This window comes from Micropterus dolomieu, linkage group LG23 (genome assembly GCF_021292245.1).
Source record: "Micropterus dolomieu isolate WLL.071019.BEF.003 ecotype Adirondacks linkage group LG23, ASM2129224v1, whole genome shotgun sequence".
In the NCBI taxonomy this organism is placed as follows: Eukaryota; Metazoa; Chordata; class Actinopteri; order Centrarchiformes; family Centrarchidae; genus Micropterus; species Micropterus dolomieu.
In genome coordinates this window covers 25637154-25649661 of record NC_060172.1, presented here as the reverse complement: position 1 = coordinate 25649661, position 12508 = coordinate 25637154, and the positions used below count along the sequence as shown (strand labels likewise).

Here is a 12508-nt window from a genome sequence, read left to right as displayed (position 1 = left end):
CAGTACTCCCTACTCCCTGCTCCCTGCTCAGGGAATGTCGGTTAAGGGAACTTCCCCCAACAAAATTCTTCCATTCGGAACAACCTACAACATCATCAAAGCACACGTCAGTTCCGCCGTGTGTTACCCTGGTAATGTAAACACCTTGGATACCTGCTGCTAAGGTGGACATTTACTGAAATTAAATATTGAATATATGTTAAAACAAACTGATACAATTACAAAACTTATATTTCCATAACATCTTCTATTTATATTCTATTAAAATGTATGTAACTTGTGAATGAATGTGATTGGATTAATTTACAAGATATGCAGCGCCATTCTTAAAAAGATTCATATGAGCATTGTTGTTTTTAGGCAACCTAACCTCTGAAATAATCATATGAATAATGATAACATTAGTTACAACGACAATAATTACAGATATACAAACTCTGTGGTCTGCTCTATTGTTAGCTCCTTTGAGGCACAAAGGCTTATGGGTAATCTTTCTTGTCAACTTCCTGCGAACTGATGAACCGTTGTTCCCTTCTTCCCCACACAGTTCACAGTGCCCTTTGAAGTGAACATGTTGTGCTCCCTGCGGTTTGGAATCTCACTTAAAATGGCCGAATACCCTGTGCAGTGCACTTAGCAGGGAACTACAGGGCGATCGGAAACGTACCCGTATCAAAGAAGGTTGTAATATATAGACTAATAATAAACTTTATTTATATAGTGCTTATCAAACAAAAGTACAAAGTGGTTCACAAAAGAAACACAGAGAGAAGATGACCACCATGGAGGTTAAAATACATCTGGTAAAATTAGATAGAAATCACAATAAAATCTAACAATCAACTACACAGGATATAAGAGAAAATAAACTAGGATAAAAATCTTTTGTCTGAGGAGAGGCCCATAGTCTCAGACTTTGAAACTCCCTGCCTTAGGTAGTTTCATATGATACCAGTATCTTCACTCTAGCTTTTAAATTGAGGTTGCTATAGCCTATGAAAGACATTCAGGTTGGCTGAGGACGTAGACACTGAGTGTACTTTAAGAGGTTAACTTTAAAATTAACATTTGACCTTGTTTACATCCAAGTTAGGTTGACGTATTTTGACTTTAAAGCATAATTCTGGGCATTGATTACTCTGATGAAATAAACCTTAAATTTGAATATAAAAAAGGTACAGATGTGGCTGCAAAAAAGAAAAGAGCTGACCCAACCAGCAAAGTCAGAATATGAACAGAATGACATCTGTTTGAAGTTGAAATTAGTAGGGTAGTGGCTCGAGGATAGCATTCTAATAAATTATTAATATCCATCCATTCATCCATCAATGATGTTTTTTTTGCAGTGTAAAGTACAAGAGGTTCAGTGTTTGCTGCTTATAGAGGCCTGTTAAGAAGGGATAGAAATATAAAGTATGCTATCAGGGGGTCTACAAGAAGCCATTGATGAAGTGAACCAATGGGAACATGATTGTGGTTTGAAATGCAACAACAACAAAAAACACACAAAATGGCCTTAATTAAAATATATGGGACTATATGGGATGATAAATTTGATGATAAAAAATGATATATTTTATCTGGGTTTTCTACCTTTTTGATTACTCACAGTTATTTGAAAAATAAATAATAATAATAATAACAATAATAATAATAATAATAATAAGTGATGGGGATTTGTTGACCAGTATGTTAAATGGCACAGTAGCTAATGATTTACAGTGACAGTTCGTGGAAAGAAATAATAAATGATAAATGATACAATGAGTGGAAGCAGTCGCAAAACAAATACAAATATGATTTTTTCTTTTTCCTCTGCTGTGCATGCAAGTTTATATCACTCTTGCAGTAAATAAAAAGTTGCAATTCAAAGTGTATGTGGGCTTGTGCTGTGTTGAAGGGGAAAAAGAGACTGGCTGCATTGGCAAAGCCATCTGTGATACAAGGAACAGTATATAGGGAGAAGCTCATAGACTGTTGCTGGAATTTGCTGTTGAAGGGAAGTCATTTTCACAAATTGTTCAAAAAGTAGCCTGTAAAAACACAAAACTGTATAGCAATAGAGGAAGGTTAGTCATAGGTAGGAGAAACAAAGAGCAGTCAAACATCTTTCTTGAAATACAGTATGAGACATATTGAGATGATGAGATCTAAACTGAGGGAGAAGAAGAAAGGAACAAATACTTTATTAATCCCACAAGGGGAAATTCAATGTTGTTTCTCTCTGTTGTTAATTACTTCATATAATACACACACAGGTCTGTAGTGCACACACATGCACAAACATATGGAGAGATGTCAGAGCGAGGGAGCTCTGACTCAGTGCAGGACTAAAACCAGCAACCCTCCGGTTTCCAGCCAAGTCCTTGCGGACTAATCTACTGCCAATGATGAGCAAGAATTCACACTAAATAATTATCAACATTTCCTGCTGGGTCCCCGGCCTGAAAACCTCCTCCTCCCTGTAGGAACACACCCCAAGCTCCCCCGGTGCTCCAAGCTATCAGTCCAGTCCTATCAGGCTAATATAACAACCTAATGGCAGCTAGCAGCTACAGTTTGCAACAGATAGCGGTTACTCTGGTGATATACTGCCCCCTATTTGTTTTGATTGTTTGATTAAGAGCATTTGAGATGACTGCAGCTGACTTTGGCTGACTTGATAGTCTAACATGAGCTGCAGGTGACTGCAGGGGCGGGGTATAAAAATGGCGCCCTCAAGTCAGACACAATCTAGCTGCGTGAGGTCACTGTGAGCTGAGGTCAATGACTGATCTTGTGGCATTTGCAAAGAAAAATGCTGCGAGACCAGGCAAAAGTGTGGTTCCAACTTTGTGCAGCCCGAGAAAAGCAACTGCGGCCGCCGGACTCGTGAGGTTTTAATGTCATGTGACATGGTGACGTTCTGCAGTGCCAGCGAAAGTCCGACAACATTTCTAACTAGCATGCCTTATTTTAAGTCCAGCATGCATCATGTTAAGTCAGCACTGCGCAGCGCCGCATGAAGTCAAACTATTGATATCTTTTATTTTAAACATGTAAAAAAAGAGGATAAAAATAGTGGTAACAAAACAGATGAACAACTAAATAAAACTCCATAATGTCCAGTACTTAAAAACCTCTATTTACATGTGCGAAAAGGAGTACGAAGAATTAAAACTTATATACTCCTACCACTTTATACCTTAATACCATATTTAATAAAATAACTATAAAATAATAAATGTACAGAAATAATAAATCTATAATCAAAGAAAATACATATTCAAATAGTTATATTCACATACATATATTTACACAAACACAACAATATTTATACACATCCTTCAAACTATTCTACAGAACCCTAAATGATCATTGTTTTTCTCTGGACCTCCGAATTATAATTTCTTTGAACATCTTTTGAAACATGTTTTGGAATATGTTTGGACATTGCATTAATTCATTATTTAGTTGGAGCATGAATTTGACAGGTGGCTAAAATCTTGCAATTCTTACACATTGCACCTTTAAGCATGCACTTAACTGACGTAATGTACCAGATTTCATTTACTTTACTAAACATTGATAGTTTTTAGTATATATCTCAGTACAAGGGAATTAACACTTTGGAATTAACAAAATTGTGAGCATGAGTACAACAGATTATATAAGACAACTGTGTTCATGAAAGAAACAGAAAAGAAACAACAACATACAACTCAGGTGGCGGTAATACATGATCTGTTTACACTGTAACTTTAGGTCATGCGTGTAAACAAAAAAAAAACTAAAAGAGGAGAAACTGAAGAGACCATTGACTGTTATTGTGGCACAAGCAGTGAGTCAAGTTTAGACTTGACATTCACGCCACAGTTCTTGGCAGGTGTTTATTTGTGGGAGGTAACAAACCATTCAACTGTTGGAAGTGATTATTAGCCTATTTTATGTAAACCAGGTAGTGGAACCAGGCTGGTCTTAGAAGATATATCAAAAAGGTGGGTATTTGGAAAGGCTAATTCAGATAAATTCAGAGAGATAAGTGAAACAAAAACTTAACTAGAGAACATATAGAAACATATAATGAACATTTTAGAGAGGCTATCATTAGGGCTGACAATCAGACAATTACAAGGGAAGCTGGTATGAAAAGGTAGTGAAAGTGAGGTAACACAGAAACGTAATAAGGCTTTACGGTATTAAAAAATGCTCACAATTTCAAGTAGTTCATAAAGTATAAAATAATGCAAGCAGTGGTTGATGCAATCACATCTCCTTTCAAATTAGAGGAAATGAAATGGTCCATCTGTAAATCAGGACTAACAGCTCCGGGAAAAGATCAAATCTGCTATATCATGTTGGAGCATCTGTCTGACATAGCATACTACATTTATATAACAATGTTTGGCAGGAAAGAAATTTACCAGGAAGCTGGAAACAAGCTGTTATAGTACTCATCAGGAAACCAGGAAGATCCTACCAAAGACCAATTGTATGGACATCCCATAGCTGTAAAACTATGAAACATATGGTTACAGAAAGACTAACATATTATTTGGTAGCAGAATGCAAGTTCCACATAGAGATGTCAACTAATAGTAATTGTAGTTGTAATAATATGAATATCATGGAAAATGCTCAGATGGGTGAAGTATGTTTTGTGTGGATGCTCTACAAGGAAAGTAATTTTCAGCAAGCAATTTGATTGTTAATAAAACTCCCTCTAGAGTATTTAGAATCAGCAAGACTACTGGATAGAATTTGAGAATTATCATCATTAAAATATTTTTATTATTTATATTTTGTTTTGCTTGTATTCTTTGTTTTGAAGACATTTTAGAAAATAAAGACAAAAGAGGAAGAAGAAGCAAACCCAAGTAGTTCATTGTAGGGCTGTTAATGTAGCATCAGTAAAACAGAAATCAAGAGCATGATTAAACAGACAATGAAAAAAAGGTGTCAAAAGCAATGGGAGGAAGAGAGGAATGGATGATGTTTTTTTACAGAATTCAGAGGAAATGAGATGTGCGGGGAGGAACAGGATAGATGAGACAGTCATATCAAGACTTAGATTTGGACATAGTGGACTAAACAGCACTTTATTCAAAACAGGTCAACATAACACAGTAAAAACGTGTTATAGTGCATCAGAAGTGGGAGAAAGAAAGAAGGCAGCTGATACAAAACCTCAGACGGATAAAAATATACTTTGATTTAATAGGCCTAGATATTCTGAGAAAGAACTCAACAGATGAGTGCTATCGAATTGTCTTTCATTATCTTAGAGTAACTGATATGATTGAAAGGATGTGTCTATTTTATTGGTCGTTTATTGTTGTTGTTTTTTTGTTTGTGTTTAGTGTTTGGACTGGTCATTCTGAGCCACACACAATACCAGTAGGTGGCAGTAATGCACCAATTCGTTGATTGCCAAAAACAAGAAGAAGAAGAAGAAGCCTGGTGGTTCATCGTTTATTGCCTCTTTACTTTAAACAGCCGTGGCTTGTGATGGGATGCTGATCACAGATTGAGCGCCATGTTCATACCCAAATATATTGGTATTTAAATGACTTGAACGACTCCGGTTGTTCACCTGCTTCTCGATATGTCTGCAGCGATGCTGAGGTAAACACGACGGGCTAAAATGCGCTTGTCTACTAGAAATGACAACAGCGAGCTAACTTAGCAACTAGCTATATGTATAAGCTAACAGCTAACCAGAGCGATACAGTAGATAACGGTAATTCTTGTTTAGTTAGCTATTAACTTTAATTACGAATTGTTAACACGGTGAAGACAGCAACCACATATCTAAAACAGTTTAAACAAAAACTGAAGATTAAAACCTGCCTGGAGGCAGGATTTATCGCGGTCCGTATAAGCAGTTTATTCCTTGTGAAAAGAGGGCCCAGCAGTCTGCAGTAAGAGCTGAAGGACTGTCTAAGCTAGCACAGCATGTAAAGTTTTACATTCCAAACACTACTGGACCATGAAGAGGACTTTGTTCTTTCCTAAAAAAAACAGAAAATAAGTCCCTCTTCACAACGCCTCTGGGAGAATTTATTCATTATGCAATTTTGGAATCATTTAAATTACTCCCATCACTACCTAATTTTGTAAGTTAAGTGTTTCACACACCAGAGGGGTCCCCTTAAGCACGCAGCCCATGTAGGTGGGGGGCCCTGAAAACCAGATTTAGCTCATGCCTTTTCCCAACTGAGATGTTGCAGCTTTACAGACACCAAAAACTATAGAGCATGTTTTTTTTTTGTTTTTTCTCAGTTTGGAAGTTGGTTATTTCAAAAGTGCACCACTTGTAAGTTGAACACAAACATGTGGTAGGTTCTGAGTTGAAGAAGATCGCCTGAATGCTCCATTGAACAACTGATTGATGCAATAAATTTTGGGAGACTGAGAGTAGGCAATTATTTAAGATTTATCGATTCATTTTTAGGTCCAGAAAGTAGTGAAAAATGTCAATCAGTGTTTTCCCAAAGCCCAAGGTGCCTTGGACAGCTTTTTCCACAAACCAAATCTATTCAGTTTTCTGTCATAGAAGAGGAAGAAACCAGAAAATATTCACATTTTAGAAGCTGAACACAAAGAATCTGGACGTTTTTCTTAACAAAATGACTCAAAAGTGTTTAGCTATCAGAATAGTATAGCCGATTAGCCTAATGTAATAATTGACAACTTGATCAATCGACTTATCATTGCAGCTCTAAGATTTAGTCTGTTGAACCCAGCAGAGTTTTAGAGATGAGGTTGTGTCCTGCAAGTTAGGTCAAAATCTGCATTGCTTGGTTGTGTTTGAAGGAGCCTTTGAAATGGGACAGTCTTCTCAGATTTCATTCACCAGTCTCTCTGGAAAACTGAAATGTAATACTTGTAAAACGTGATATTTTCTTTCCATATTCCAAGGTAAATGGATGTCTGCTACTGTATTGGACTTTATTGAAGCATAAAAGTTGTATGTAGATGTTGAATGGGATTTGGGTTGATGTATAATAGTCTCATGCATGATAAAAAAAAATTGATTGCACCAAATTCAAGTTAGGCATTTCTAACTGTCAAGATCTACATAACCAGGCTCTATTTTTTTTTCCCTTTCTCTCTCTCTAGCACCACTACCAGCAAGCTTAATGTATTGGTCAACAAACTGCACGAGTACTTGGCTCATTCTGCTGTTGAAGACAGCAATGGCACACCAGCCTCAGAGGATGCTCATGGTACAGCTTTTGATTAACCTAATCGTGATGGAACATTTTTCATCATGTTAACATGCTTTATAATTTTAACAGATCTTGTGTTCACAGGTCTGACAAACAGAAGCTGTTCTGTGAGAAACTCAACAGGTCATGCTGCTGCAGAGGTAACTGAACATTCTTTGCAATTGTCCTATCCCATATCAAGTTTTGTACGTTGGTGACACTGATGGTGCCTGTTACATTTTAACTGGATCCAGCACACAGTTTGGTCACATTCAAAAATTTACAGCATTGCCACACTAAAAGGGTTTTTAGCTGTGGAATTACAGCACTTTGAAATAACCATTAAAGCAGGACTAAATCAAAGCGAAGAGCTTTTGTTCATAAAATGCATCAAACAAGTTTTGCCATGATTGGATACTTGAAGCCCTCATGTAGAACTTGCATTACGAAAAGTAGATAACAATGTTCTTAGCTAATGTTTAGGAGTGAACTAATGGCTAATTCACAAGCCATTGCCAACAAACCAGTGAATAATGATTTTTTCAGTTGCCTCAGTTTGAGTAAACGGCTATTGCCACATGAGAAACCATGTGAAGCTGTAATGCTCATGACACACAGGGAGTTTAATTACTTCTTCAAATAAAAAAGCATAATAAGGCCTGCTAATATAAAACTTGTGTAGTTATCTTATTTTCCAATAATAAACAAAACCCCAGAGCCTGGTAAGGCTTTTTCCTACATGCAATTGGTTTGGGCTGTTTTACATTTTCTTTTACCACTGTGCAGTAGCTGCACATAGGAGTGTTCAAGACAATGGACCACATGATGTGGCGGAACAGAGTGGTGACCGTTGGATAGATTTTTATCCCACCTCATTTCCATGTGTCAGGTGTGCCTCCAGCCACAAAAGTGCACCTTCATTACCCCTGATTAGGTTCCCACTTTAACGTTGTCTTTGTTTTTAGTTGACAGCAATGTAATCCAACATGGTATTTTAAAGCTACAGTCCATTGCTTAAAAAAAATGCTTCAAGATCTCATTGTCACTTTTGTTAAGCATACTTGTAGTCTAACAGTCGTGTCAATCTCTGCTATGAACAGTAGTCTTTACTTCCTGAAGTGTATAGTTATCCACAGTTCCTGTGCATTCGGTTACACCAAAAATGACACTGATTATAACTAAACATGTAAACTGTCTTGCTTTGTAGGTAGGAGTGGATAACAAATACTCAAGGAGGTGAGCTGGCATTTCATTTATACCCTGCGAGCATAGATAAAGCACCATGGTATGAAACGGTCTCAGATTTAATGGCCAAATATTTTATGCAGCTCATTGCTGAATATAATATGTATGTACACTAGTCTTAATAAGATTGAAGGCTGATTTTTCTAGTGCTATTAGCTTTACTTGGTTGTTTTAAAAACATTGGTAACCCCCCCCCCGCCTGCTTTTTCTACCTGTCTACCTGTGGGAAATGTTTCCAAGCTCTTCCATTTTTTCTGTCTCACTGATATTACAGAAAACCTTCTGTTGTCACAAAACACTCAGGACTGGATGAATCTGGTGACTCAAATTCGAGTGAGGATTTGGATTTACCAGTCAATGCAAATGGTCACCTTGATGTTACTAGATTGCCAAAAGGTCGGTCTTAATGTTTCACTATTTTATTTCCCTAGTATACTCTGCCTCAGAATCCTTTCTGTGTAAATTACAGTGCAAATGATGATGGGGATTTTGTGATGGCTGTCCATTGCGCTTCGGAAACAGTCTTTTTTAAAGTGTGTGTGCGCGTGACCGTGCGCATTCAAGCCCGAAATTATTCATACCCCTGGCAAATTCTGACTTAAAGTTACTGTTATTCAACCAGCAAGTTGTTTCTTGATTAGAAATGACACAGACGTCTCCCAGAAGATAAGACGATGTACAAGAGGCATCATTGTGGAAAAAAATTACTCATCTTTGATTTACATTTGAACAAAAAGTGGCATGTCCAAAAATATTCATACCCATCTCAATAATCAATCAAAGCCTTTATTGGCAATTACAGCAATCAAACACTTGCTATAATTGCTGACCAGCTTTCTGCATGTCTCCACTGTTTTTTTTTGCCCATTCATTTGTAGCGATGAGCTCAAACTGTTTCAGGTTGGAGGGTCTCCTTGCCATCACCCTGATCTGTAGCTCCCTCCCCAGATGCTCCATGGGATTTAAGTCAGGACTCTGGCTGGGCCACTGCAAAACGTTAATGTTTTTGTCTGCCAACCATTTCTTCACCGCATTTGCTGTGTGTTTTGGGTCGTTGTTGTGCTGAAATGTCCACTGGTCCCTAAAGCCAAGTTTCTCTGCAGACTGCCTAATGTTGAGATGTGAGAATGTGAGAATTTTGATGTATTGCTCCTTTTTCATGGTGCAGTTTACTGTTATTAGGTTCTCTGGTCCACTGGCTGAAAAACAACCCCAAAACATTAGGTTCCCACCACCGTGTTTGACAGTGGGGATGGTATTCTTAGGGTTGAAGGCTTCTCCTTTTTTACGCCAAATGAAGGCTACATCCTTGTGGCCAAACAATAAAATTTTTGTTTCATCTGACCATAAAACAGAAGACCAGAAGTCGTCTTCTTTGTCCAGATGAGCATTTGCATAGGCCAAGCAGGCTTTTGTGTGCCTTATCTGGAGAAGTGGTGCCCTCCTTGGTCTGCGTCCGTTGAACCCAGCGGTGTGCAGTGTCCGTTGGACTGTCTACCTTGAGATGTTGCCACCAGCAGAGCCCAGATTCATCAGGATGGCCTTGGTGGTGATCCTTGGATTCTTTTTTACCTCTCTCACCATCCTCCTGGCCAGCACAGGTGTCACTTTTGGCTTCCGACCACGTCCTCTGAGATTTTTCACAGTGTGGAACATCTTGTATTTTTTAATAATACTTTGCACTGTATAGCCTTCAAAACATTTAGATATGGTTTTATAGCCCTTTCCTGACTTGTGGCCAGCCACAATGCGCAGCCGCAGGTCCTCAGTGAGCTCCTTTGTCTTAGTCATGACTGTCCACAAACCAACAGCAGAGAGCTTCTGATTTTCACCTGTTGAGTTGATTAAGACAGCTGTTCCCAATGACTCAGGGTAATTAGGATGCTTTAGAACAGCTTGGACTATTTGGAATGGTATAGATCTTTGGATTTTCCTATAGACTGTGACAGTTTGCAAAGGGTATGAATTTTGGACATGCAACTTTTTGTTCAAATGTAAATAAAAGATGAGTAATAATTTTTTCCACAATGATGCTTCTTGTACATCATTGTCTTATCTTCTGGGAGACGGCTGTGTCATTTCTAATCAAGAAACAACTTGCTGGTTGAATAACAGTAACTTTAAGTCAGAATTTGCCAGGGGTATGAATAATTTCAGGCATGACTGTATGTATGTATAGGTACAGTGGATAGAAAAAGTCTACACACCCCTGTTAAAATGCCAGGTTCTTATGATGTAAAATAATGAGATAAATTATGTCAGAACTTTTTCCACCTTTTAATGTGACCTATAATGTGAACAATTCAATTGAACAAATTGAAATCTTTGAGGGGGAAAAATAAAAACCCTCAAATAACCTGGTTACATAAGTTTGCACACCCTTAGACTAATACTTTGTTAAAGCACCTTTTGATTTTATTACAGCAGTCAGTCTTTTTGGGTAGGAGTCTATTAGCATGGCACATCTTGACGTGTCAATATTTGCCCACTCTTCTTTGCAAAAGCGCTCCAAATCTGTTAGATTGCGAGGACATCGCCTGTGCACAGCCCTCTTCAGATCACCCCACAGATGTTCAATTAGATTCAGGTCTGGGCTCTGTCTGGGCCATTCCAAAACATTAATCTTCATGCTTTTGTGGATTTGGATGTGTGCTTTGGGTTGTTGTCATGCTGAAAGGTGAACTTCCTCTTCATCTTTCTAACCAACGCCTGAAGGTTTTGCCTGGTATTTGGAACTGTTCATAATTACCTCCACTCTGAGTGAACCCCAGTTCCAGCAGAAGAAAAACAGCCCCAAAGCATGATGCTGCCACCACCATGCTTCACTGTGGGTGTGCTGTTCCTTGGGTGATGTGCAGTGTTGTTTTTTTGCCAAACATACCTTTTGTAATTATGGCCAAAAAGTTCTACCTTGGTTTCATCAGACCATAACACATTCTCCCACATGCTTTTGGGGGACTTGATGTTTGTTTTTGCAAACTTCAGTTTTTCTTTGTAAGAAAAGGCTTCCGTCTTGCCACCCTACCCCGTAGCCCATTCATATGAAGAATACGGGAGATAGTTGTCACATGTACCGCACAGCCAGTACTTGCCAGAAATTCCTGCAGTTCCTTTAATGTTGCTGTAGGCCTCTTGGAAGCCTCCCTGACCAGTTTTCTTTTCGTCTTTTCATCAATTTTGGAGGGACGTCCAGTTCTTGGTAAAGTCACAGTTGTGACATATTTTCTCCACTTGGTGATGACTGTCTTCACTGTGTTCCATGGTATATCTAATGCTTTGGAAATTCTTTTGTACCCGTCTCCTGACTTTCAACAATGAGATCTCTCTGATGCTTTGAAAGCTTAGGTTATTGTAAGGTTGTTATTTTCGTATTTCCCCCACGAAGATTTCAGTTTGTTTTTCAATTGAATTGTTCACATTATAGGTCACATTAAAGGTGGAAAAAGTTCTGATATGTATGTGTGTGTGTGTGTGTGTGTGTACACACACACACGGTACGGAAAGTATTCAGACCCCTTTAAATTTTTCACTCTTTGTTTCATTGCAGCCATTTTCCAAAAATCAAAAGTTCATTTTATTTCTCAGTAATGTACACTCAGCACCCCATCTTGACAGAAAAAAACAGAAATGTAGAAATTTTTGCAAATTTATTAAAAAAGAAAAACTGAAATATCACATGGTCATAAGTATTCAGACCCTTTGCTCAGTATTTAGTAGAAGCACCCTTTTGATCTAATACAGCCATGAGTCGTTTTGGGAAAGATGCAACAAGTTTTTCACATCTGGATTTGGGTATCCTCTGCCATTCCTCCTTGCAGATCCTCTCCAGTTCTGTCAGGTTGGATGGTAAACGTTGGTGGACAGCCATTTTCAGGTCTCTCCAGAGATGCTCAATTGGGTTTAAGTCAGGGCTCTGGCTGGGCCATTCAAGAACAGCCACGGAGTTGTTGTGAAGCCACTCCTTCGTTATTTTAGCGGTGCGCTTAGGGTCATTGTCTTGTTGGAAGGTAAACCTTCGGCCCAGTCTGAGGTCCAGAGCGCTCTGGAAAAGGTTTTCGTCCAGGATATCCCTG

General features: G+C 38.3%; 1 protein-coding gene across 2 annotated transcripts in view; it reads left to right on the top strand.

The window, feature by feature from the left end:
- Nucleotides 1–5427: 5427 nt before the first annotated feature.
- LOC123963434 (transcriptional regulator ATRX-like) overlaps nt 5428–12508 on the top strand; it is a 32873-nt gene continuing 25792 nt past the window's right edge. The window contains exons 1-5 of one of the 2 annotated variants that reach the window (XM_046040292.1): nt 5428–5604; nt 7102–7208; nt 7296–7351; nt 8398–8426; nt 8710–8831. In XM_046040292.1, coding sequence (XP_045896248.1) covers nt 5585–5604; nt 7102–7208; nt 7296–7351; nt 8398–8426; nt 8710–8831 — 334 coding nt within the window. In that variant the 5' untranslated portion in view covers nt 5428–5584. Of the gene's footprint in view, nt 5605–7101; nt 7209–7280; nt 7352–8397; nt 8427–8709; nt 8832–12508 lie in introns of both variants that reach the window. The other variant, XM_046040291.1, reaches the window with a different exon arrangement.